Source organism: Loxodonta africana, chromosome 6 (assembly GCF_030014295.1).
Source record: "Loxodonta africana isolate mLoxAfr1 chromosome 6, mLoxAfr1.hap2, whole genome shotgun sequence".
NCBI lineage: Eukaryota > Metazoa > Chordata > Mammalia > Proboscidea > Elephantidae > Loxodonta > Loxodonta africana.
The window spans coordinates 80811248-80835052 of NC_087347.1; the positions used below are offsets into that span (position 1 = coordinate 80811248).

General features: G+C 35.3%; 1 protein-coding gene across 1 annotated transcript in view; it reads left to right on the forward strand.

Moving 5' to 3' along the window:
* The window catches only part of SCN1A (sodium voltage-gated channel alpha subunit 1), a 94645-nt gene extending 73323 nt beyond the window's left edge, over positions 1-21322 (forward strand). The window contains exons 21-26 of the mRNA XM_064287043.1: positions 7249-7530; positions 12084-12137; positions 13887-14028; positions 16104-16201; positions 17507-17777; positions 19892-21322. Coding sequence (XP_064143113.1) covers positions 7249-7530; positions 12084-12137; positions 13887-14028; positions 16104-16201; positions 17507-17777; positions 19892-21069 — 2025 coding nt within the window. The 3' untranslated portion in view covers positions 21070-21322. The remainder of the gene's footprint in view (positions 1-7248; positions 7531-12083; positions 12138-13886; positions 14029-16103; positions 16202-17506; positions 17778-19891) is intronic.
* The last annotated feature ends 2483 nt before the right edge of the window (positions 21323-23805 follow it).

Below are 23805 nucleotides of genomic sequence, written 5' to 3' on the forward strand. Positions count from 1 at the left end.
CACTAGTAAAGTACTGTGTGTAATGATAAAATAATAATCAGTGAAAGTGAATTCTAAGTTATGTACTTATATGTGATGACCTAACTGTACTTAATGAGTTTTATTGAAAATAATATGAATTACATGTCTGCCTAAGTGTAAAAGAAAAAAAAAAAATAAAAGGAGTTGTCAAAATTTTTGTCTGTACAATGCCAAATTTTGATTTATTTGAATATATTCAAGGATTCTTTATAATGCTGAAGTTTGTGTTATTTGAATATATTCAAAGGAGATATAAAATGTTGACTGAATTTTAAACTTTTTAAAAAGTTTTATTTTATATAGCCTCAATTTGTGACTGCATTAGTCTCCTTAACATATATACAGTAATAACACTAACGAGATTATATACAAATCAGAATTTTATATTCTTCCTTTTAAGGACACATTAAATCATTGCCTGTGATTCATAACAGACTATAAATATTTCCATTATTTCCTTGTTATTTTCTAAAACTTTTTTAAAAGTATGAAACAATAACTTATATAAGATATACAGTATAAAAAATTCATTCTGTTTTAAGAAAATCAAACTTTCACCTAAACAAAGTTGCTCAGTGAAGTATGATTCCAGTAGACAACATTGGTCTTTTGCTAATTAAGGTGTAGTTATGTTTATGGAAATTAAGCTATATTGTAGATTTTCCTTTGCAATTTCTAGGTCACTCATAACATTAATCTGATATTTTCTTCTAAAATAAAATTCATCATAAATGCCACTATTGAAGAACATAAGACTTGTCTTCAGTTTCCTTAACATATATGAAAATATTTCCCTTATGAGAAACAATTTAAGACAAGAAATATAAACAGTCTGATTTTATTTCTCAAAGAAATCCTCACATTTTCACTATAATTTTATTGGAAATTCTTTCCAGAGGTATCTGAAACTTAAGTTAATTGGAAACTTACGTTTCCAATTAAAACGTTACCTTTGGGGTTTTTTTTGTTGTTCGTTTGTTTTTTGAGACTGGCAGTTTCAGTTCTGAAGATAGATATTATTTTCATATATTCTATTTGAAATCATGTTGCCTGAATGAAGACAGTGCATTTTAAAAGGCTTCTGAAATCTGAACAAGGCTAAATATTTGAAGCCAGGGAGCGTCAGGGGGATTCAAACCACCAGTCTTTAGGTTAGCAGCTTAGTGCTTAACCACTTCCCCCCCAGGACTGCTTGAAGCTCTTACAAACAATATAAATTTGGCCTTTTGGAAGTTTATTAAATCATGAGTTAAATAGCCCGATATCCCCCTATATAACAGTTCGTTTCCATAAAAAAGTTGACCTTGTGGGTCTAATTGTAATTTTTACAGAAATAACCTTATCCCTAATTATTAATCAATGATGCTTTTTATATTACGAGGAGAGGTGAGTTTTTGAAACCTGGAGTTTTAAAAACATAAACTCCTTACAGATGCTGGTTGATGCTGAAACTAATTATTTTAAGCATCACATTTATGAATATGCCTCCTTGCCTCATAATGGCAGCATAGACAGAGCACTGGTCACTTCTAAATCTGTTTGGCATGGTAGAGACAAAATAACCTTATGATTGGTTCTATTTTTTTTTCCCTAGGTTTGGATTTTTTAACTTTGTAAAGATATTATTGTAGTTTTATGATGGTGAGGATGGATATGATAATGTTGACTATAATTGGCAATTGCGATTTGAACATATTCAGAAACTCTCATTTCTTTTCCCTAGCAGCATTAAATTGCAATAGCTGTGTTAAAGCAAAAATCAGGCACTCATTTTATTTTTGTTATTATGTCACTTTTTCAAAGCATGTGCTTTTATGCACCTTAACCAAAAAAAGCATGTTGTACAGTGCTTGATAGGAAGTTAGAAAGTAATAAATAGATTACCGTTAAGTTGCACTTTGTGTTTTTGCATGTTTTATGCACATTTTTGGCTGACAGCTTTGAAACATTTATTGTATTTCAAATTTCCAGTCCAAATTTTTCAACTTGTAAAACCTGAACTGAGTGAACTGATGTCGTGACTACGTAGAATAAAATACACTATGTATTTAAATGTGTATTTTTAATTTCCTAATCTAGGAAATCTTAAATATCGTCTATTTCAAAAGAACTCAAGTCTTCATTGATAGGGAAATAGACAGAGAGCATCATATACAAAAAGTAACACCAAATGTTGTCATACCAGATTTCTAACTAATAACAAACTATATATTTCTATTTCATATAGGATAATCTTGCTCCAACTTGGATGGGGTGGAGCGCTGTTTCCTCCCCTCAGCCCTTTATTATGGGTACTGTATTACCCCTTTTGCTACCTTTAATCCTTTCACTGTGACTTATGTGTAGTGGGGTGAGGGAGGGAGTGGGAGAGAGATTATTATACCATAGTAGGGATAATACAGTGTTGACATTCTAATCCCATTTTTTAAAGGTCTTAAATTTTCTTTGAAAACATACCTTTGTGAATTTACTCTCTGTGGACTTTAGTTCCTATGGTTCATTTCCTTATTAAGTTTTACTGGAATTGATTCAGTTATGTATAGATTGAGTTATCCATTTATGGGAGATTGTTTGATGTTATTGGCGAGGGTGGGAAACCCCCTTGTTTAGAATGACTGTAAAAATTCTAACTTGTCAATCTGATGATACCGTTTGGGGCATATGACATTTACCTTTTTAGCACGTTGGTCTGGGTCCTGAAAATTGCCCTCCTGGTACCAGCAGTTGATTCCTTGCCTTGTCGATGTGTGTGAACAGATGCTAAGGGGCAATACTCCAGGCTTTGTAAGACTGGTATTGATTGTGTGACCATTCTAATTTTTTATTAAGTGTAAGTTTATAGTGGTTATTTTGGAAATGTAATAACGCAAAAACATATATATTAAGAAGAGTTGAATGAGCACAAGCAATTTGTTTTTTAAAATGGGAAAAAATAATATAAAAGTACCCACTTCTTTGAATTATACAGAATAGAACACCCCTGTAGAAATAAAAACATCTTATCATGAGTATCTTATTATGAGTAGTGAGATAGGACCTAATGCATAAACTCACTTCTTAGAATAAGTGATGCCTAACTAACTTCTTAAAGGAGCCCTGGTGGCACAATGGTTAAAGTGCTCGCTCACTTGCTAATGGAAGTTCAGTGGTTCAGAATCACCCACTTGGCTCCGTGGGAGAAAAGACTGGTGATCCGCTCTCATAAAGATTCAACCCATAAAGATTACAGCCTAGGAAATCCTATGGGACAGTTCTTCTGTGTCATATAGGGTCGCTATGAATCAGGATCAACTTGATGGCACACACAACTAACTTCTTAAGATCTTAAAAAGATATCGTAGTGAAAACATAGAAAAAAATAGAACTGTTGTTCAAGAAGGAGAGTTTTTATTTTTGAGGGGGAGAAGATATTCAAATTTTTATTTGGATAATTGATATATCTTTCCAAAATAATTACCTTAATTAAACCCTTCAATACAAATGTAATCTTGAAATATGAAAAAGGTATTATTACTCTACTCCCTGCTCAAAAAGGTCCCTAGTTTGCTTTCTTTTGATTTTTATTCACACATTTTTTCTGTATTTCTGCTAGAAAAGCATTAGAATCCAGGAGTAGTATTAATTTCAAAATATTTCAAAAATAGTTTATTCAGACAGAAGACATGTATGCTTATATTAACATTCCTAACCTTAATTTGAATATTTAATTATCAGTCCCTCATTTAAGCATTGAATAGATTTTTTCTAAAAAGACCATGAACCAGACAGAGAGTTTCTACAAGAACTGTGAGATCTGAATAAGTGCTAAATTTGGGAAATTCTATTGGATGGCATTTTGAAAAAAGTTTGTGAGAAGAAGCAGTGTCTGGTATTAAGTCACTAAGATAGTTCCTTTCTTGGACTTCTCCTTTTATGCAGCCTGAAACCTTAATCTATTCTTTTCAGTTTATTCAGGCCAATTCTGCCTAGTGACCTCGCCCCATGGGAACAAATTACTTCAGTTCCCTAGGGACTGAAAAGAGTTAATAAACCTCCCTCTCTGCTGAAGGAATGAATGGCTTGGAGCTCTTGGGAAAAGACAATTCTTTCTATGATTTTTTGTTGTCTGCTGTAATGAAATCTTAAATATGAATGTACTTTTGTATAGTAAATTCTCCAATAATATACTAGATGTTTTCCAAGATAAAGTTCCTTTATCTTAGTAAAAATAAAACTTCTCTCTGGACCAAATGAGTGCCAATGTTGCAAATCCTATCAAAAAATGCACTGATGCAAAGGGCTTGCTTGAATCATGAATTTCATAGTCAGAGCTGATTTTAAGGCAAAACAACCCCCAATTCCAAAGTAAACATCTCAGATTTACTTAATCCCAAACTTTTCCTTATATTCAGCTCTTTTGATTATTTTCTTCCTATATCCAGAAATTAGAAAAAAAAAAAAAAATCCCAAACCCATTGCCATCAAGTTGATTCCAACTCACAGAGACCCTATAGGACAGAATAGAACTGTCCCATAGAATTTCCAAGGATCGGCTGGTAGATTTGAACTGCCAACCTTCTGGTTACTTCTGGTTAGCAGCCAAGCTCTTAACCACTGCATCTCCAGGGCTCCATATCCAGATATAACACCCTTTAAATGTTTTGACTAATAAATACTAATAAGCTAGTTACATTAATCTCATTCATTCATTCATCTAGTCATTTTTACATCACTGGGTTGGGTATTCAAAGCACTCTGTTATATTCCTATATTCAGAGCATGCAAGGCCTTGGAAAATTCAGAAATATATTTTTTATCTTAAATTTTTTAAAAAAGATTATATCGGGATTACAGGAATACAGTTAACTCAAATATAGACCAATATAGATACCATCCATACACCTGGGAGCAACTCTAGGGAGAAGCAAAGAGGTAGAATGGTTAAGAGCACTAGATGCTACTTCTAGCTTACTTTCTCAACTTAACCTGTTTTAGACTAACTTTTCTCATTTGCCAAATGAGAACACAATACTAATCGCATGGTCTTGTCCAGCCCTAGAATTCTGATTCTTGAATTCCAAGGAGGAAAGGCTCATCTTTATCTCAGAGACTAAATTGAGGGGTGAGGTAGGCTCCATGTAAGAAGTGCTGTTTGAACTAGAACATTTCATAAGAGAGAGTATTTCAGAAGGGGAGATATTGGGCAAGGAATTTCAAAGGTAATGGCTGTTCAGTTCTATCGAACAGAATGTTTAGCACTTCACAATTATATTAGGTGGACTGGCATGATGGATAGGTTGCCAAGGAAATTAAAAGTAGAAATCTTGATTGTGGAGTGATTTGGATATAAAGTTAAGAAAAATATTTTATAATCAGTGGGGATCCACTAAATAATTGTAAAGCAGGAATATGATAGTCTCCAAGTGGTATTTGTGGAATATTAATTCATTTTAAATGGATTGAAGGGAGAAAATGAGAGCCTCTGACCATGGCGCAGGCATAAAGTAACAAGGATAGTGATGGCGGGAATGGAAAAGAAGGGATAGAGGTGAAAAACATTTTGAAGAAAGAAGTGTGAGGCCTAAAGATGGTTGTGAAAGGAAATTCAAGAAGCAGGTTTAGGTTACCAATGTTCTGCTCACACTCTAAATTGAGTTTTGTAGTAAAGCATGCATTTTAACATGGATGTGCGTTTATAAATAGTAGACATAGCTTTTTAACCTGAATGGTAGCCAAAATGTTCTGAAAAGAATTGAAATAAATAATAACTTCAGTTTTCACATCTTGAATCCAAAAGAAATATAATTGTATGCCTACATTAAAAATGAACTATCAAAAAAGAGCTTATTGGGTCAATTTTATTAATGCAGACAGCCAAATGAGATATGATAAGGCGCCATGTGCCACCTTGGTAGACTATATAGACCACATCATCTGGTTCTGCCTGGGTAATTCAACCTAGTTTCCTTTTTTCATGCTCATTTCCCCATTTTTGTCATTAGTGGTTTTATTATTTCCCTTGGCCTATTTCTCACACTGTTTTGTAACTTCAGAAATCCTAGAGTTCTTTACAGATTTTTAAACAGGGCTCAGAAACATAAGGACTTGACTTTTGTATATATGTTGTTTCAGATAAGCCATCAAAAAAACTTTAGTCTGAAATACACAGACATCAAATGGCAGGCATAATATAGATCTTTTGATGCCTGCTGTTCAGATCTTATGAAAGAATAGAAGTGTATCAGTGAGGGTAAAACTTAGCTACTAATGTCAAGTCTGAGGCATCAGCTACCCCTTATAAACATTCTAGGGTCTGTTCCTTTATCTTCACTCTTAGCTACTCGATATAGAGCTCCAATGAGAACTGTGGGGGGAGGAAGCAAGGACAGCCATCCCTACAAATACGACAAATATGAAAACTCAAATTTTAAATTTGGGGCCCAGAAAATAATAATAGGAGGAATATGCTTCTGTAGGACAATAATAATAATTTAGCACAGAAATTGATGTAATCATATCAGATTTGGGAATTATGTATGGCATCCCTCCTTTTTCTGAGAAACTGACTTCTATTATGTTTCATTTAAAATAACTTTATTGAATTAAACTCAGAAAGTGAAACAACCGACATGACTGGAGCTTGAAATAAACGATGTGATGATCTAATGAAATACATAATGCTAAATTGTCTTGCTTCTTATGCAAAAATTATTAGTCATAGCAATGCATGAATAATTAAGGGCGAAATTATATTAGGTATTTATTAAGATCTTTCTATTTATACACCTGAATATTTTATTTATTTTAGAAGTATATTGGTCAGATCAACTGATGTCCACATGTTCCAGCTTTTGTTTTTTAATATGTTGCCTTTTTTTTTTTAATGAGTTAATCATCTGCATTAGGATTTCCTACTTTTTTCTAATAAACAACACACATTCTGACTTTATTGGGCAGCAAGTTTTTCTGCTTTTGCTTTTCCTTTAACCTTTCAGTACTCTCACCTCCCTTTTTTGTTGTTCTTTCTTTGTTATATTGCCTATAATTGTTTCCCTAAATGCACTGCTTAAGTAAAAGGTCATTTTAAGATTTTCTTTACTTTGCTTTTAATATCCTAAAATAAATAGTCTTGATAGAAAAAAAAAAAAAAGATTTAGAAAGACTAAGAATTACTAGGGGAATGTCTTTTTTTCTTTTTTTTTAACCAGTGAGAATTCTGACTTTTGTTTTTTTCCGTTTGTGTGTTAGGTGGTTGTGAATGCCCTTTTAGGAGCAATTCCATCCATCATGAATGTGCTTCTGGTTTGTCTCATATTCTGGCTAATTTTCAGCATCATGGGCGTAAATTTGTTTGCTGGCAAATTCTACAACTGTGTTAACACCACAACTGGTGAAATGTTTGACATCTCCGAAGTGAATAATCATTCTGATTGCCTAAAACTCATAGAGAGAAATGAAACTGCCCGATGGAAAAACGTGAAAGTAAACTTTGATAATGTAGGATTTGGGTATCTCTCTTTGCTCCAAGTTGTAAGTGAACAGTTTTTTCTCTGAATTTTTTTTTTAATTGTTTGGAATAGTAAAAAAGTAATAATCATACATCTATCATTTAGTGCCTAAGAAGAAAGTTTATAAGTCTTTTTAAGATTTTTTTGCTAACTTTGATTAATTAGCACAAATTTATAAGCATAGATCAATGGAAACCTCATTACATTTAAGCAGTGCAGACAGTCAATATTGGCCAGGTATTTCAGTTTTATTCAAAGATCTTTTTCTCTTTCTTCCCATCTTACTTTCTCTTTGCATATGAACACATTGATTAATAAATCAACAACTTCCCTGTTATTCTTTATATTGAAATTTGAAACCTTGTTTTATTGGGGTCCACCTCTAAAATACACACACTTAACATGCCTCATTTGATTGTAATAATTGGTAGGAATTAACTGCTGCTGAGAAATTTATTATTAATGATATTGTCCGATAATTTCTGCATTCTATCGGATCCCCTTTCTTTGGAATGGGCACAAATATAGATCTCTTACATTCGGTTGGCTAGGTAGCTGTCTTCCAAATTTCTTGGCAGAGACGAGCGAGCACCTCCAGCACTGCATTTCTTTGTTGAAACATCTCAATCGGTATTCTCTCAATTCCTGGAGCCTTGTTTTTTGCCAATGCCTTCAGTGCAGCTTGGACTTCTTCCTTCAATACCATCGGTTCTTGATCATATGCTACCTCCTGAAATGATTGAACATAGACCAAATTCTTTTTAGTGCAGTGACTGTGCGTATTCCTTCCATCTTCTTTCAGTGCTTCTCGTGTTCAATATTTTGCCCATAGAAACCTTCAAAATTGCTACTTGAGGTCTGAATTTTTTCTTCAGTTCATTCAGCTAGAGAAATGCCGAGTGTATTCTTCCCTTTTGGTTTTCTATCTCCAGGTCTTTGCCCATTTCTTTGTAATACTTTGTCTTCTCTAGTCGCCCTTTGAAATCTTCTGTTCCTTTCTTTTACTTCATCATTTCTTCATTTTACTTTAGCTGCTCTACGTCCAAGAGCAAGTTTCAGAGTCTATTCCGACATCCATTTTGGTCTTTTCTTTCTTTCCTGTCTTTTTAATGGCCTTTTGCTTTCTCATGTACGATGTCCTTGATGTCATTCCACAACTTGTCTGATTTTTGGTTATCAGTGTTCAGTGTGTCCGATTGTTCCTGAGATGGTCTTCAAATTCAGGTGGAATATACTCAAGGCTGTATTTTGGTTCTTGTGAACTTGTTTTAATTTTCTTCAGCTTCGACTTAAACTTGCATATGAGCAATTGATGATCTGTTCCACAGTCAGTCTCTGTCCTTTTTCCGACTGATGATATTGAGCTTTTCCATTGTCTCTTTCCACAAATTTAGTCTATTTGATTCTTGTGTTTTCCGTCCAGTGAGGTCCACGTGTATAGTCACCGTTTATGTTGTTGAAAAAAGCTATTTGCAATAAAGAAGTCACTGGCCTAGCAAAATTCTATCATTCGATCTCCAGCATCATTTCTCTCACCAAAGCCATATTTTCCAGCTACAGATCCTTCTTCTTTGTTTCCAGCTTTCACATTCCAATGACCAGTAATTATCAGTGCATCTTGATTGCAGGTTTGATCAATCTCAGGCTGCAGAAGTTGGTAAAAGTCTTCTGTTTTCTCATCTTTGGCCTTAATGCTTGGTGTGTAAATTTGAATAGTAGTCGTATTACCTGGTCTTCCTTGTAGGTGTATGAATATTATCCTATCACTGACGGCATTGTACTTCAGGATGGATCTTGAAATATTCTTTTGGTTGATGAATGCAACACCATTTCTCTTCTATTTGTCATCCCCAGCATAGTAGACCATATGATCGTCCAATTCAAAATGGCCAATACCAGTCCATTTCAGCTCACTGATGCCTAGGATATTGATCTTTATGTGTTCCATTTCATTTTTGATGATTTCCAATTTTCCTAGATTCATACTTCATACATTCCACGTTCCTATTGTTAATGGATGTTTGTAGTCGTTTCTTCTCATTTTGAGTCGCGCCATGTCAGCAAATGAAGGTCCCAAAAGCTTTACTCCATCCACCTCATTAAGGTCAATTCCACTTTGAGGCAGCAGCTCTTCCTCAGTTATATTTTGAGTGCCTTCCAACCTCAGGGGTTCATCTTCCAGCACTATATCAGACAATGTTCTGCTGCTATTCGAATGGTTTTCACTGGCCAATTTTTTCAGAGGTAAACCACCAGGTCCTTCTTCCAAGTCTGTCTTAGTCTGGAAGCACCACTGAAACTTGCCCACCATAGGTGAGCCTGCCGGTATTTGAAATACCAGTGGTGTAGCTTCCAGCATCACAGCATCACGCAAGCCACCACAGTATGACAAGTTGACAGATGTGTGGTGGGGTTTGATACTTAGATTGGGAAATAACATTTTGATTTTATGATTAGATCCTGATAGTGAAATGGAAATAATACCTGGAAGCACCTGAACACAGAAATGAAATACAGACAACTGTTGTCTCATCTCAAATGGCATTTCGCCAATGTTGCTTATGCTTATATCTACCCATTGCTTTCGAGCCAATTCCGACTCATAGCAACCCTATAGGACAGAGTAGAACTGCTCTATAGGGTTTCCAAGGAGCGGCTGGTGGATTCGAACTGCCAGCCTTTTGGTTAGCAGCCACAGCACTTAACCACTATGCCACCAGGGCTTGCTACTTACGTCTACTTAATCCTAAATATTAATGTTTTCACTACCCGGAATCCAAGACTGATTTACACAGAAGAAGAGTCTACAAGTTATAGAATTGTGGCGGATAGAAGCCCTTTGAACATTTTTATTTGATGCTGCTTTCAGGTGCAGCTGCTGTGCAGCAAAGCAGTGGATAAAACAGAATCCAGATTGTTTGAAAATTGTAGTAAAAAATACTGCCCTATTTTGGCCGCTGAAACTCGGCTTAAAAATAAATTAATAAGTAAAAGGTGCTTAATTTCTTTCCTATTGTTCTGCAGGTTCTTTCGGGCAGAACTCTCTTTCTGTTCATCAGCCTTGTATTTTCAATTATTTACCCAGGAGACTAAACAAGCAAACAAAACTAAGCTGGTCAAACTGTCTTGCTGCTCTTTCAGAGGTGTCTGGACTATGATTCTTTTATAAGTCCTTGCCACCTTCTTACTGGAAATTCTTACTTCTCTTCTGGATGTTTCTAACTTACTCAGAATGTTTTTGTAATTAAAATAGGGATTTAAAAAATCTGGCAAGCATGATCTCTTTAAATATTATTGTAGACACATTATATTTCCTTGGGCATTTATCCTAATATTTCATTAATGATCACATTTGTAAATATCATTAAAGCATGTTACTTCCTCCGTAAAACCGAGAAGAAAAAAACTAAAAACTTTAAGCAGTCCATTCAAATCTTAAACGATTCTGAAAATACAGGACAGAAGTCCTGTGTGAGGACATTAAAGAAATGCTCTTACTAGAATAAACTTCAGTACTGTATTCTTTGGCTTTATACACCTTTCAGAATCACCTTTCTGTTGATTAGCAACTCATTTAAATGATTCTTTGAATCACCTTTCCTGTTCCTGTACCAAGTGTATAAATGGACACGTTCTATCATCATTGCCTCAAGCCACTGACACATTCATCAGTTCCCTGTTTGATGTACAAAAGAACTTCTATTTCCTAGTTAAGAATCATTACTTTCTCTTCACTGCCATCACACGCACGTAGTAGGTTTTCTTCTCATTATATCCACCACTATACAGATATTAGTGTCGTAAAAACAAAGACATGTCGTGATACAGATACAGAAGCTTTCCTAGGCTCACTCATCAGCTAAGGAACAAGCCTCTTGGGCCCACAGGGCTCAAAATTCATGTCCTTAGACAAATAACAAATTACTCTCAGTTATTAGACTTGGGATCCTTCTGGAGTCTGTGAATTTCAAGTGGTACGGTACAATTTTCCACTTTTTCTTACCTGTGTTAACTCACTGTCATCAAGAATTATAATGAAAAAAGTAGAATACAGGATTATATCTGACGATATACTGCAAAATTCTTAAAAGGATAGTTGCAGCTCTGACTATGTATATCTGTATGATTCTTAGATTGTTACAATCAAGAGATATCTTACATTTTCAGTCACTTTGTTCACTTTGCAGATAGATTTCAGGGCATGATCATCAGATCTAAGAAACAATCATACTGCTGCTGCAGATATTACCAAATGTGTTGGCATTTATAAAGCTTTCTAAAAATATTCCACCAAATTTTAGCAGCCTTTAAACTACATAATTCTATTAATGATGAAGAATTGACAAGTATTTGTGAGTTGGTTATCAAGCAGGAGGATGTATCAATGAATATTTTGCTCATTATGTGTTCTGGAAATACTAAATATTGTTTTGGTCCAAAATCCATGTAAGATTTGTTTTGAAATTCTTTAAAAAGGGTCTGTTTTAAAAAATATGTATTAGTAAGAGTATTTACAAAACACCAGGTCTGAATTATTTTTACTTCAGAGTAAAACACGCGTGTTCTTTCTAATAGGCCACATTTAAGGGATGGATGGATATAATGTACGCAGCTGTTGATTCCAGAGATGTAAGTATTTCTTATATTCTGAGTCCTTTTACAGCCTCAGTTAGGGGGCTAAATTAACCCAAAGCTCAAGCAGACCAATGAAATGATTCTACGCTGGTTAAAAAATATGACTCAAATTAATATTCAAGTAAAGCGATATTTATCACGAAGATCTTAGTAAAACCCGTCAAATCATGATTGTGAGACTCAAACTAAAGAAATACATTTATATATTTAATAACTAAGAAATTATCTGTTAAATATTTTTCTACTTTGTTCTATTTTTATCTACAAAGTATATAATCAGCAGTAATTTTGGGGTGGAGGAGCAAATGCGAAGAAATACATGATTACCATCATTACTTGAAATGTTTCATTACTCTGCATACTAGACGGCATGAAGGCCATGGATGCTGTCCAGGCAGCCTTCAAGTTCTGTAATATTCTCTTTCAGATCTATACTTTCATATGATTTTTAGCATCCATAAATTTACTGAAGGCTTTTACCAATGTTGTTATCACTCCTACAGCCGACAAGTTTCTTTAAGTTTATACCATCCAAGTAATGACGTTCTTTATTTGATTCTTCCCACAACAGTCACTTTCAGGTTTTAAAAAGCTAAAATCCATGCTCGTTCCAACTCTGCCCTTCAAAACTCTGAAAAATTTAGTGTTTTCTATCAGCCTTCATTTTTCCATGCTGAAGTCCTATCTGTTTAATCTGTCATCATAAAGAATGACTTCTCTCCCTGTAAACTGTCCCCATAGATCTCAGCTTTATCTTGAAATGCAACTCCTACAATAAGTGGCTTTAGTATTATGTTTAGTACCTTCTTGATAACTTCTAGAATTTTCTTACTTCATCTTACTGTTTTTTGTTTCGTTTTGTTTTGTGTTTGGTTGGTTTTAACTCTGCCTTTAGAACGACATCACTATATTAGGGAACTATGTATAGTTTTCCTAATTCATTTTCAATAGGTCAACGTCTATTACAAATACAATATAGGGATTGCACAGTAATTCTCATTTGAAGATTTAAAATATGGAGTATACAGTTACGTCTACTTAATCTGAAAATTCCAATTAATGTTGTAATATTAAGGTTATGATGCCAGATGCCTAAATGAATAACTCAGTGCTTGTTTGTTAAGCAAATTCATATGTACATGAACAGCTATTTCTAAACATAGCTTATACATATTTACTGGGGTAAATTTTTTTTCGTTAATAAATTTTAAATTATAAAAATTCAGTGCCTTGAAAATTTGCCAAGTTTGGTACATTGCTGTCCAAATAGCAAAATATTAATTGTATTTATAGTAACAAAGAAGGAGCCCTGGCGGCGCAATGGTTAAAGTGCTTGGCTGCTCACTGAAAAGTTGGTGATTCGAACCTACCAGCCCCTCTGCAGGAGAAAGATATGGCAAACTGCTCCCCTGAGGATTAGAGTCTTGTACACCCCATGTGGCAGTTCTGCTCTGTCCTATAGGGCCACTATGAGTTGAAATCACCTCGATGGCAATGGGATTGGTTTTTTTTTTTTGTATAGTTAAAAAAAATAGATGTTAGAATGTCATAATAACCATATTTTTCACATGAAACATCGCTCAAGCTAATCTCAGAGACTTTTTAGAGATAGTTGAATCCAGGAAAAAAACAACTGCTGAAGTGTTCGAGAAATACTTTTCTATTCTTATATGAAAATGTACCGATTACGTTTCCAACATCATAATGTATTGTAATATTTTGCAAAATATTCTCCTTTGGTAGGTGGAACTCCAGCCTAAGTATGAGGAAAGTCTGTACATGTACCTTTACTTTGTTATTTTCATCATCTTTGGATCCTTCTTCACCTTGAACCTGTTTATTGGTGTCATCATAGATAATTTCAACCAGCAAAAAAAGAAGATAAGTATTTCTAATGTTTTATCTCCCACTAAGATGGAAAAAAAAAAATTTTTTTTTTTTTTTTAGACAGAAAAATGATCGGAAGTCTTTTCTCCACAAATGAGCACTTTAACTTAGAAGTCAAATGGGGTATATATTACACGTGTTTTTGCTTCTGCACTCCTGTGCACAAGCTCACGAAATCGTTCCCCCACTTTTCTTTTTAAATCAAGGATGACATATTCTCTTTTGGAAGAGAATTACTTAGAAAAGAGACCAGGAATATACTCTTCTCAAAGGCATGTTTGCTTGTTTTTTATCTCTATAATTCCTCCCCCCCTTAAAATGTGCCTTGCGCCTAAAACCTTTATGATCTTGGTAAAAAATAAGGCACCCGATGTAAACTTCTTCTAGTATTTCTTTTCACACTTTTACTTCATTGGTTTCTTTTATATATATTCTCATTTCTTCCTCCTTAATATTTAATTATAAGCTATCCTCTCCATTCTAGAATTTGACAGCTCTTCATTTTATTAGTTATTATAATTTATAAAGTTTATTATCCACATATATATGTGCATTATAGAAAATATGGAAAGCAATATCACTTGGGAGTAGCCATTATTCACGTTGCATTTATTTCTGTCCAAAATTTTTTCTATGCATATTCTTATTGCTGAAATTGTTTTATATATAATTACAAATTCTCCTTTTGGCATCATATTTTCCCATTTTGTTAGAAGTCTTTATATATATATATGCAGTGAAACCTGTGAGAGCTGAAACTCTCCTTGTTTCGCCAGACCTCACAAGTTCCACCTTTGATAGGGTACAGTCTTACCACTTTTCTGTTGCTCATTTTAGCAAAAATATTTGAGTTTTTCTTCTCTGATAGGTTTCTGCCTTACACAGGTTCCAGTTTTCCCAGGTTTATATATATATATACAGAGAGAGAGAGTATGTGTGTGTGTGTATATATATATATACACACACATATATAATTATAATTTATTTAATTTAGGTTGTTTCTCATCTGTATTAATTTAAATAACTCCTTAACTAAAATCTTTGCATTAAAAAAATTGAGACCTTAGAATAAATTTCCCAAGTGAAATAATTTGCTTCCCCAAAGTCATATGCCAGTTCCTACTTCCAGTAAGTGTGTATGAGTGTATCTCTGGCACCCTCCTCTCACTGGCATCAGACATTCTCTTTGTTTTTTAATATTTCATGTTTAATTGATTAAAATTATATTTAATTTAATATTTATATATGTTATTACTAGTAGCTTTGAACATGTTTTCAAGTGCTTATTAATCATTTGTGTTTCTTCCTTTGTGCACTGGCCCTTCATCTCATTTGCCTACTACGTTTTCTTGTCAATACAATGAATGTTTTTGTTGTATGAAATGCTATAAAACATTTCTGCCCTCTCCCCTTTTCTTATTACTCATATTATTCTGTGTTCAGTAACTTATTATTGTGTAGTTCTAAATGGTTAACTTATTAGTCTGAGTCCCAATCCTCTCTGCCTGCTGGCCTACCGTATACCTGCCACATTTTTACAACCTCTGATTAATCTCCAAACTCTTCTATCAGTTAGTCCAATTTTCTTTCCATCTCTTTTACTCCAATTCCTGGCAAAGTAAAAGTGGCTTTTTATTACAAACCTTCATCCACTTTATAGTATATGTACTATTAACTTTTTAATTAAAAATTTTTTAACTCTTTAATTTTAATTAAATTTTGAGTTTTCTCTTTAATTTTTCAAATTCAAAATGTCAAGCCCTATCATGCTATTTAATTGGATTTTGTGTTTCTTTTTTTAAATGTCCATTTCCTATTTTAGGAGCCCTGGTGGTTCAGTGGTTAAGAGCTCGGCTGCTAACCAAAAGATCGACAGTTCAAATCCACCAGCCGCTCCTTGAAAATCCTATGGGGTGGTTCTACTCCATCCTGTAGGGTTGCTATCAGTCGGAATCAACTCGATGGCAAGGGTTTTTTTATGTGGTTTTCTACTTGAAGTTTAATATTGGAAAAAAAATGTGTAAAAGGGCACAGTTTTAACCAGTTTTTATTTTTTTCTTCTATACTTTGGAGGTCAAGACATCTTTATGACAGAAGAACAGAAGAAATACTATAATGCAATGAAAAAATTGGGATCAAAAAAGCCACAAAAGCCGATACCTCGACCAGGAGTAAGAAATACTAAAGGATTTGGGGGAAAAAAACAAAAACACAAACTTACACTTGTGTTTTCACAGAGGAGATAGCAGCTAACATTTGCAGCAGCAAAGATTCTTCTCACTTTTAGAGCATCATTAACTCATACCGTTTTTGATAATGGTAAAATGTTAAAAAGAATAAAATACCAAAAAGTAAAAGAAGCAGAAAATGCATCCTTGTCTTAAAGGGATTTATAACTACACAACTAGAGCCCAAATTAAATGACAAAAGAACACATACGCAATGTGATGTGCACAAGAAGAAGCTGATCACTGACTAATAGTAGTGGACTAGTCAGTTAGAAGAGAGGAACAAAAAAACTTCTGGGAAAGTGGAAAGACATTATCCCTAAAGGGAATGATTTTCATGATGAGGGTCTGTGAGATAAAAATAATCCCTGGAGTGCATCAGGAAAAAATGCTAATGAACTTTTAGAAATCATTCAAATTGTGCTAGCCAGCAGTTGGCTTTCTTGAAAATAAAAAGCATATATAATCTCCTCAGTTAAGACTACTGCCTTCCCATTGGAAGTAGAAATGAATTAACTGTTTTACATAAGTACAAGATGTGTAGAAAAATGTAACAGAGAAGATAACCTCAGAGTTGCTCAGTTGCCCAGATAAATAAGCCAGGCAATGACTTATAGAGACTGACAACAGCAAAACTAGGGACAAGGGACATGAATAGCTTAAAATCAAAACATGAGGAATGCTATTCTGGTCTGATGATCCCTGTGTGAGACTGAGCATTCTGTGTCTGACAATATCAGAAAAGGCTCTTTGGTAGAAGCACATCCATAGTGCCATATGTGGGATTGTAAACACATAATGTTATAGGTGTGCCCTGCAAATCCAAAGTTCCCTTTAATAGTTCCCAGGAGAGGAAGACACATGGGATGTTAATAGATATATTTTGAAAGAGCTTCATGATTCAAATGGTTATGGAACATTCTGATTAAACAGGTTTCTTCACTTCTCATACTCTTCATATGCTGATATTTGCTGTGTACCTGACAGAAGTGTATAGTATGGAGTGTTTCTGATTGGGCATCCTCTTTGGACCAGAGATTGTTTTTCTGAGGGATACACATTGAGAAGTATCAATGTAGATTTTTAAAAATTTTAATTAATACATTATGAACTATCTTTTGCAAAATCAGGGAAAATGGCTACTATATGTAATAGTAGAAAGTCAATAAATGCATAGAGTAGTTATGTAGATACTAATATGCACAAGAAAACTTTCTGTTGTTAAAACCATTTTTTCTTCCTTTGTAGAACAAATTTCAAGGAATGGTCTTTGACTTTGTAACCAGACAAGTTTTTGACATAAGCATCATGATTCTAATCTGTCTCAACATGGTCACTATGATGGTAGAAACAGATGACCAGAGTGAAGAAATGACTAATATTTTGTCACGCATCAACCTGGTATTCATCATCCTGTTCACTGGAGAGTGTGTGCTGAAGCTCATCTCCCTCCGCCATTATTACTTTACCATAGGCTGGAATATTTTTGATTTTGTGGTTGTAATTCTCTCCATTGTAGGTAAGAAACATTTAAGGTCTCTTAGGTTTAACCTAGTACAAATAAAGCTTGGAGAAATCAAATTGAGATTACAGGTCATCCCACCTCTCAGAGATAACCACTATGAATATTTTAATGTGTTTCACCTAGGTGAGTTTTTTTGTTGTTTTTACAATATGAGGCTCCTGCTATATGTACAGTTTTACATCCTATTCTGTCCATTTTAAACATTAAATATAATATTTGCCAATACAGTGAAACCTCATTCATTTGAACTAGATATGTGCTATCAGCTAAGTTAAAGATTGTTTGAACATGTTGAGATTGAAGATCTATTAAAAAATCTAGATGACTTGGTTGAGAACAGAACTGGAAATTTAGCCTGGTACTCATGAGTGACAGTTCTATTAGAGATACAGATATGGAGTCATCAGCATGTAGACGTTAGTGGAAGTTGAACAACATGAGGAAAAGCATATATTGAAAAGAAAACAAAGATAAGGACAGAACCTTAGCAAATGCACATGGTAGGCTCTTTAAGGCTGTCAGAGATTTTCTGGATTACCTTCGAGATAGGTTTACAGCAATGTGTGCAGGAAGTAAGGTGACCTGGGATCTCATTTCTCAGCCATGCACTCAAAGCCTTGAATGTACAATAGACCTGGTGAGCACTGGCTCATCCTGCTAAAGACATGGTCAAGCTCCAGTGAAGTGAAGCAGTCTCTGTGGGCCTGAAGTATTCATCCTTCCTAAACAAGAGGACCTAATAGGGTCAATTTTTTACCATCCAATATCGGGTACGTGTATCAGGCAGATTTTCACGCCATATCCTTTCTGAAGAAGTTGGTCTTATACCCAACTCGTTTGATTCTTGCATTAATCTATAGTATAATCAATTATGGATAGGGTGTTGGTTGTTGTTAGGTGCTATCAAGTCGGTTCCTATACACTGACCCTATGTACAACAGAACAAAATGCTGCCTGGTCCTGAACCATCCTCACACTTGTTGCTATGCTCGAGCCCATTGTTGCAGGCACTGTATCAGTCAATCTTGTTGAGGATCTTCCTTTTTTTCACTGACCTCTTACTTTACCAAGCATCATGTCTTTCTCCAGGGACTGGTTCCTCCTGATAACATGTCCAAAGTACATGAGATGATGCTTCTAAGGAACATTCTGGCTGTATTTCTTCCAAGGCAGATTTGCTTGTTCTTCTAGCAGTCCATGGTATATTCAGTATTTTTCACCAACACTGTAATTCAAATGCATCAGTTCTTCTTCAGTCTTCCTTTTTCATTGTCCAGCTTTCGCATGCACGTGAGACAATAGGACATACCACGGCTTGGGTCAGGCCCACCTCAGTCCTGAATAGGGTACCAAAGTTGTATTTTCTCTGTCTCAATCTCTCTCTGTCTCACACACACACACACACACACACACAGACCCCTTCTTAGGGTTACTCATTGCAGAATGAGGCAGTATAACTCATTGGCACTTAAGTTTCTTGGGCCACTCTTGAGTATAGTCTTTATTTAAGAGGCAAATCGAAAAAGAAGCTTCAAAGAGGATCGAGAGACCAATGTTAGAGGCACAGGAAGCAAACAAAGATCATCAGCCTTGGATCCTTTTAGAAATGCATCAGAGCTTATATAAATAGATACGTAAGACTATTATAGGGAAGCATCAAGTTCAGGGAGAAATGAAAATAGCATCAAAAACTGCAGATGCTTTTAGATGGATGGGGACTGAGAAGAGGAAATGAGATTTGGCAATTTCAAAATAATAATTTGTACTTACACTGTTGGCCACTGCTGTTCAGCCAGACTTGTCCATTTTAAGCTTATTTTTTAGGTTTTGATTTGGAATTTTATATAAGCTAAAAATAGCCTACAAACAACCCTCAAAAACAAAAAGTACTGTGATTGTTTCAGATGGTGAATTTTTTGTGTGGAGTGTCATAGTGAGTATTTATTTATAATATGTGCATATTTATATGTGTATAACCTTTTAGATTATGTAACTCAATTTCAGCACTCTAAACCTTACCTTGGAGCTGTAACAGAAATTAAAGAATTATTTTAATGGATAACTTGGTTGCTATTCTAATGGTTGGCATTCTCATTGTTTATCCATAGGTATGTTTCTGGCTGAGCTGATAGAAAAATACTTTGTGTCCCCTACCCTGTTCCGAGTGATCCGTCTTGCCAGGATTGGCCGAATCCTGCGTCTGATCAAAGGAGCAAAGGGGATCCGCACTCTGCTCTTTGCTTTGATGATGTCCCTCCCTGCGTTGTTTAACATCGGCCTCCTGCTCTTCCTGGTCATGTTCATCTATGCCATCTTTGGAATGTCCAACTTTGCTTATGTTAAGAAAGAAGTTGGAATTGATGACATGTTCAACTTTGAAACATTCGGCAATAGCATGATCTGCCTGTTCCAAATTACCACCTCTGCTGGCTGGGATGGATTGTTGGCACCTATTCTTAATAGTGGACCACCTGACTGTGACCCTAATAAAGTTAATCCTGGAAGCTCAGTTAGGGGAGACTGTGGTAACCCATCTGTGGGGATTTTCTTCTTTGTCAGCTACATCATCATATCATTCCTGGTTGTGGTGAACATGTACATCGCTGTCATCCTGGAGAACTTCAGTGTTGCTACCGAAGAAAGTGCAGAGCCCCTGAGTGAGGATGACTTTGAGATGTTCTATGAGGTTTGGGAGAAGTTTGATCCTGATGCGACCCAGTTCATGGAATTTGAAAAACTGTCTCAGTTTGCAGCTGCTCTTGACCCCCCTCTCAATTTGCCACAGCCAAACAAACTCCAGCTCATTGCCATGGACTTACCCATGGTCAGTGGTGATCGAATCCACTGTCTTGACATCTTATTTGCTTTTACAAAGCGGGTTCTAGGGGAGAGTGGAGAGATGGATGCTCTCCGAATACAGATGGAAGAACGATTCATGGCTTCTAATCCTTCCAAGGTCTCCTATCAGCCAATTACCACCACTTTAAAACGAAAACAAGAGGAGGTATCTGCTGTTATTATTCAGCGTGCTTACAGGCGCCACCTTTTGAAGCGAACTGTAAAACAAGCTTCATTTACTTACAATAAAAATAAAATCAAAGGTGGGGCTAATCTTCTTGTAAAAGAAGACATGATAATTGACAGAATAAATGAAAACTCTATTACAGAGAAAACTGATCTGACCATGTCCACAGCTGCTTGTCCACCCTCTTATGACCGGGTAACAAAGCCAATCATAGAAAAACATGAGCAAGAAGGCAAAGATGAAAAAGCCAAAGGGAAATAAAAATAATTGAGTGACAAATTGTTTACAGCCTCTGAAGGTTGATGTATTTTTGTCAATAGGACTTCTTTAGGAGGTCAATGCCAAACTGACTGTTTTTACACAAATCTACTTAAGGTCAGTGCCTACACTAAGACAGTGACCCCTTGTTGGCAAACTGTGACTCTGGGTAAAGGGGAGACAACCTTGACAGGAGGTTACTGTTCTCACTACCAGCTGACACTGCTGAAGACAAGAGACAAAATGGCTACTCAGACTGTAGGGACCATCAAAAAAAAAAAAAAAAAAAAAGGGTGCAAACCTATAATCTGGGAGTTGTTTCACACGAAACACTGTAGTGTAGTAATTGTATCCACACTTTGCATTTTGACTGCCACGTTTGTCACATTTTTACAAAATCTGTTAGTGGAGTCATCTTTTTTTTAATCCATTATATGTGACTATTTTTCTAAACGGGGTTTCTGTTGGGAACTAGACTAAAGGACCTCTTTAACAGGTACGCCCCCCAGAGGTTTTGGCAACCATAAAACCCTCCCTCCCATCTACACAAAGACATGGTTTGCATGAGGGCATGCTGCACTCAAAGATCATGCATGAGAAAAAGTCACTAGGAAAACAACCAGTTCTTAAATTTCATCCGTGTTACTGGGAGGAGGAATTGGGTAATCTTTGGAGGTGCTTTGCTGATCTTCTTTTCTCAAATTCAGCCCCTAGAACAAGTAGATCATGTTTAGGTAGGTCATTAAATCTTAGCAGGTACAAACTTCCTTCAAATGTCTGGAGTCATAAATGTTCGATTTCTGTTATTATTCTAAGAAAAACTGAATAGCGAATATCACCCACCCCCGAAAGACTGAACTGAACCAAAAGAACCCTTGATCTATTTCTGTTTAATCCTGCACTTTGTTCAGCCATCTTCAGCTCTCAGCAAGGTTGACACTGTATATGTTAATGAAATGCTATTTATTATGTAAATAGTCATTTTACCTGGTGGTGCACGTTTGAGCAAATAATGACCCAAGCACAGTATTTATTGTATCAAATATGTACCACACAAAATGTAGAGTGCAAGCTTTATACAGGTAATATAACGTATTCTGTACCACTGTAGCTAGTTTGTTTGGTTGCTATCAGTGCATGTTTATATTACCATGCTGTGTCTGGTTTCTCCCACTGCACAGAATCTCATTCATGAGAAACCATATGCCAGTGGGTAGCATCAAGGAAATTGCTCAACAGATCTCATTCCTTTAAGTCATTAAGCAATAGTTTGCAGCACTTTAACAACTTTTTTGGTTATTTTTAAATTTTAAATAGATAACGTATGGTGTACAGCCAGATTGTACAGACATGTTTAAAAAAACAAAACAACACTGCTTAACCTGTTAAAAATGTGTTTAGAATTTTATAATCAAATATAAATACTGTACAAAGTCATTTTGTTTTATTTTTCAGCATTATGTACATAAATAAGAAAAGGAAAATTATCTTCAGGTTGATACCACAATCACTTTTCTTACTTTCTGTCCATAACACTTTTTCATGGAAGAAATTTGCTAAATAAGAAATGAAAAACAAGACTGGGTAGTTATAGATTTCTGCTGTTTTATTACATCTGCTGATTTTAGATTATTTCATAGTTTTAAGGGGCAAAATAGGTTCACGACTCACATCCAAATTATGCTTTGCAATTGGGGAAGGGTATAACATATTATTTACATTTCTGGTAGTGCCTGCACTAACTGAGTTAAGGTAGTGCTGCTTATTTTCCTTTCTTTCTTTCTTTTCCCTTATTTTTTCTAACCTCTTTATGTTTTGTTTTGTTTTTGACTCATGCTGATCTAGATTGTTTTAAATATAAGTGGGTTTCACATTTTTTTTTCCTACAAGAACAGAGAGTAGCGAGCTTATATAATCAACTACATCATGACATTTTGTGTTTCTTACAGAAGCAAACTGTAGGTTCCTCTTTTTCTGAAAATTATTTAGATAAATTGTATTCGTGAACTGCATGCTGAAAAATGCTACTATTACCCTAAACGATGCTAACCAACATTAAAAATGTGCAAAACTAATAAAGATCACATTTTTTATTTTATTGTTTGTCCAGTTACCTTTTTTTGACAATATTTTACAACAAGATGAAGATATTTTTACTCTATAAATTGTTGGAGAAAGGAAGCTAAAGACACGCACACATACATGGGCCTAACTAGGCTGACAACAAGGAAACCTAGGGTAGGAATGAGACTGGGGGAAAGGACCTGCCAGAGGTGCAAGCAGATGTAATCTCTGTAAGGAGAAGAACTTTTAGAGGGTATCAGAACATATACCGGTGGCTCCAAACAGAAAAAAAGCATAGGAGCTAGTGCAATGGTGGTTGGCCACTTGAACCCATAAATCTTCATTCAAAAATATTAAAACTGGTGCAGTGGTTAAGAGATCGGCTGCTAACCCAAAAAGTTGGCAGTTCGGATCCACCAGCCGCTCCTTGGAAAGACTATGAGGCAGTTCGACTCGGTCCTATAGAGTTGCTATGAGTTGGAATCAACTGAATGGCAACAGGTTTGGTTTTTGGTATGTGAGTGAGAGATTTTGTTTGCTCCCCCAGAAGCACTCTTCATAGTTCTCTATCCTGCTCTATGCCTCAATAGGGTGACCTTTCGTCTTTGCATCAGTGGCCTCCTTTGCTCTCTAGCTCCTCCTTGTTGTGGCCAGTGGGAAGCACCAGTAGGAAAG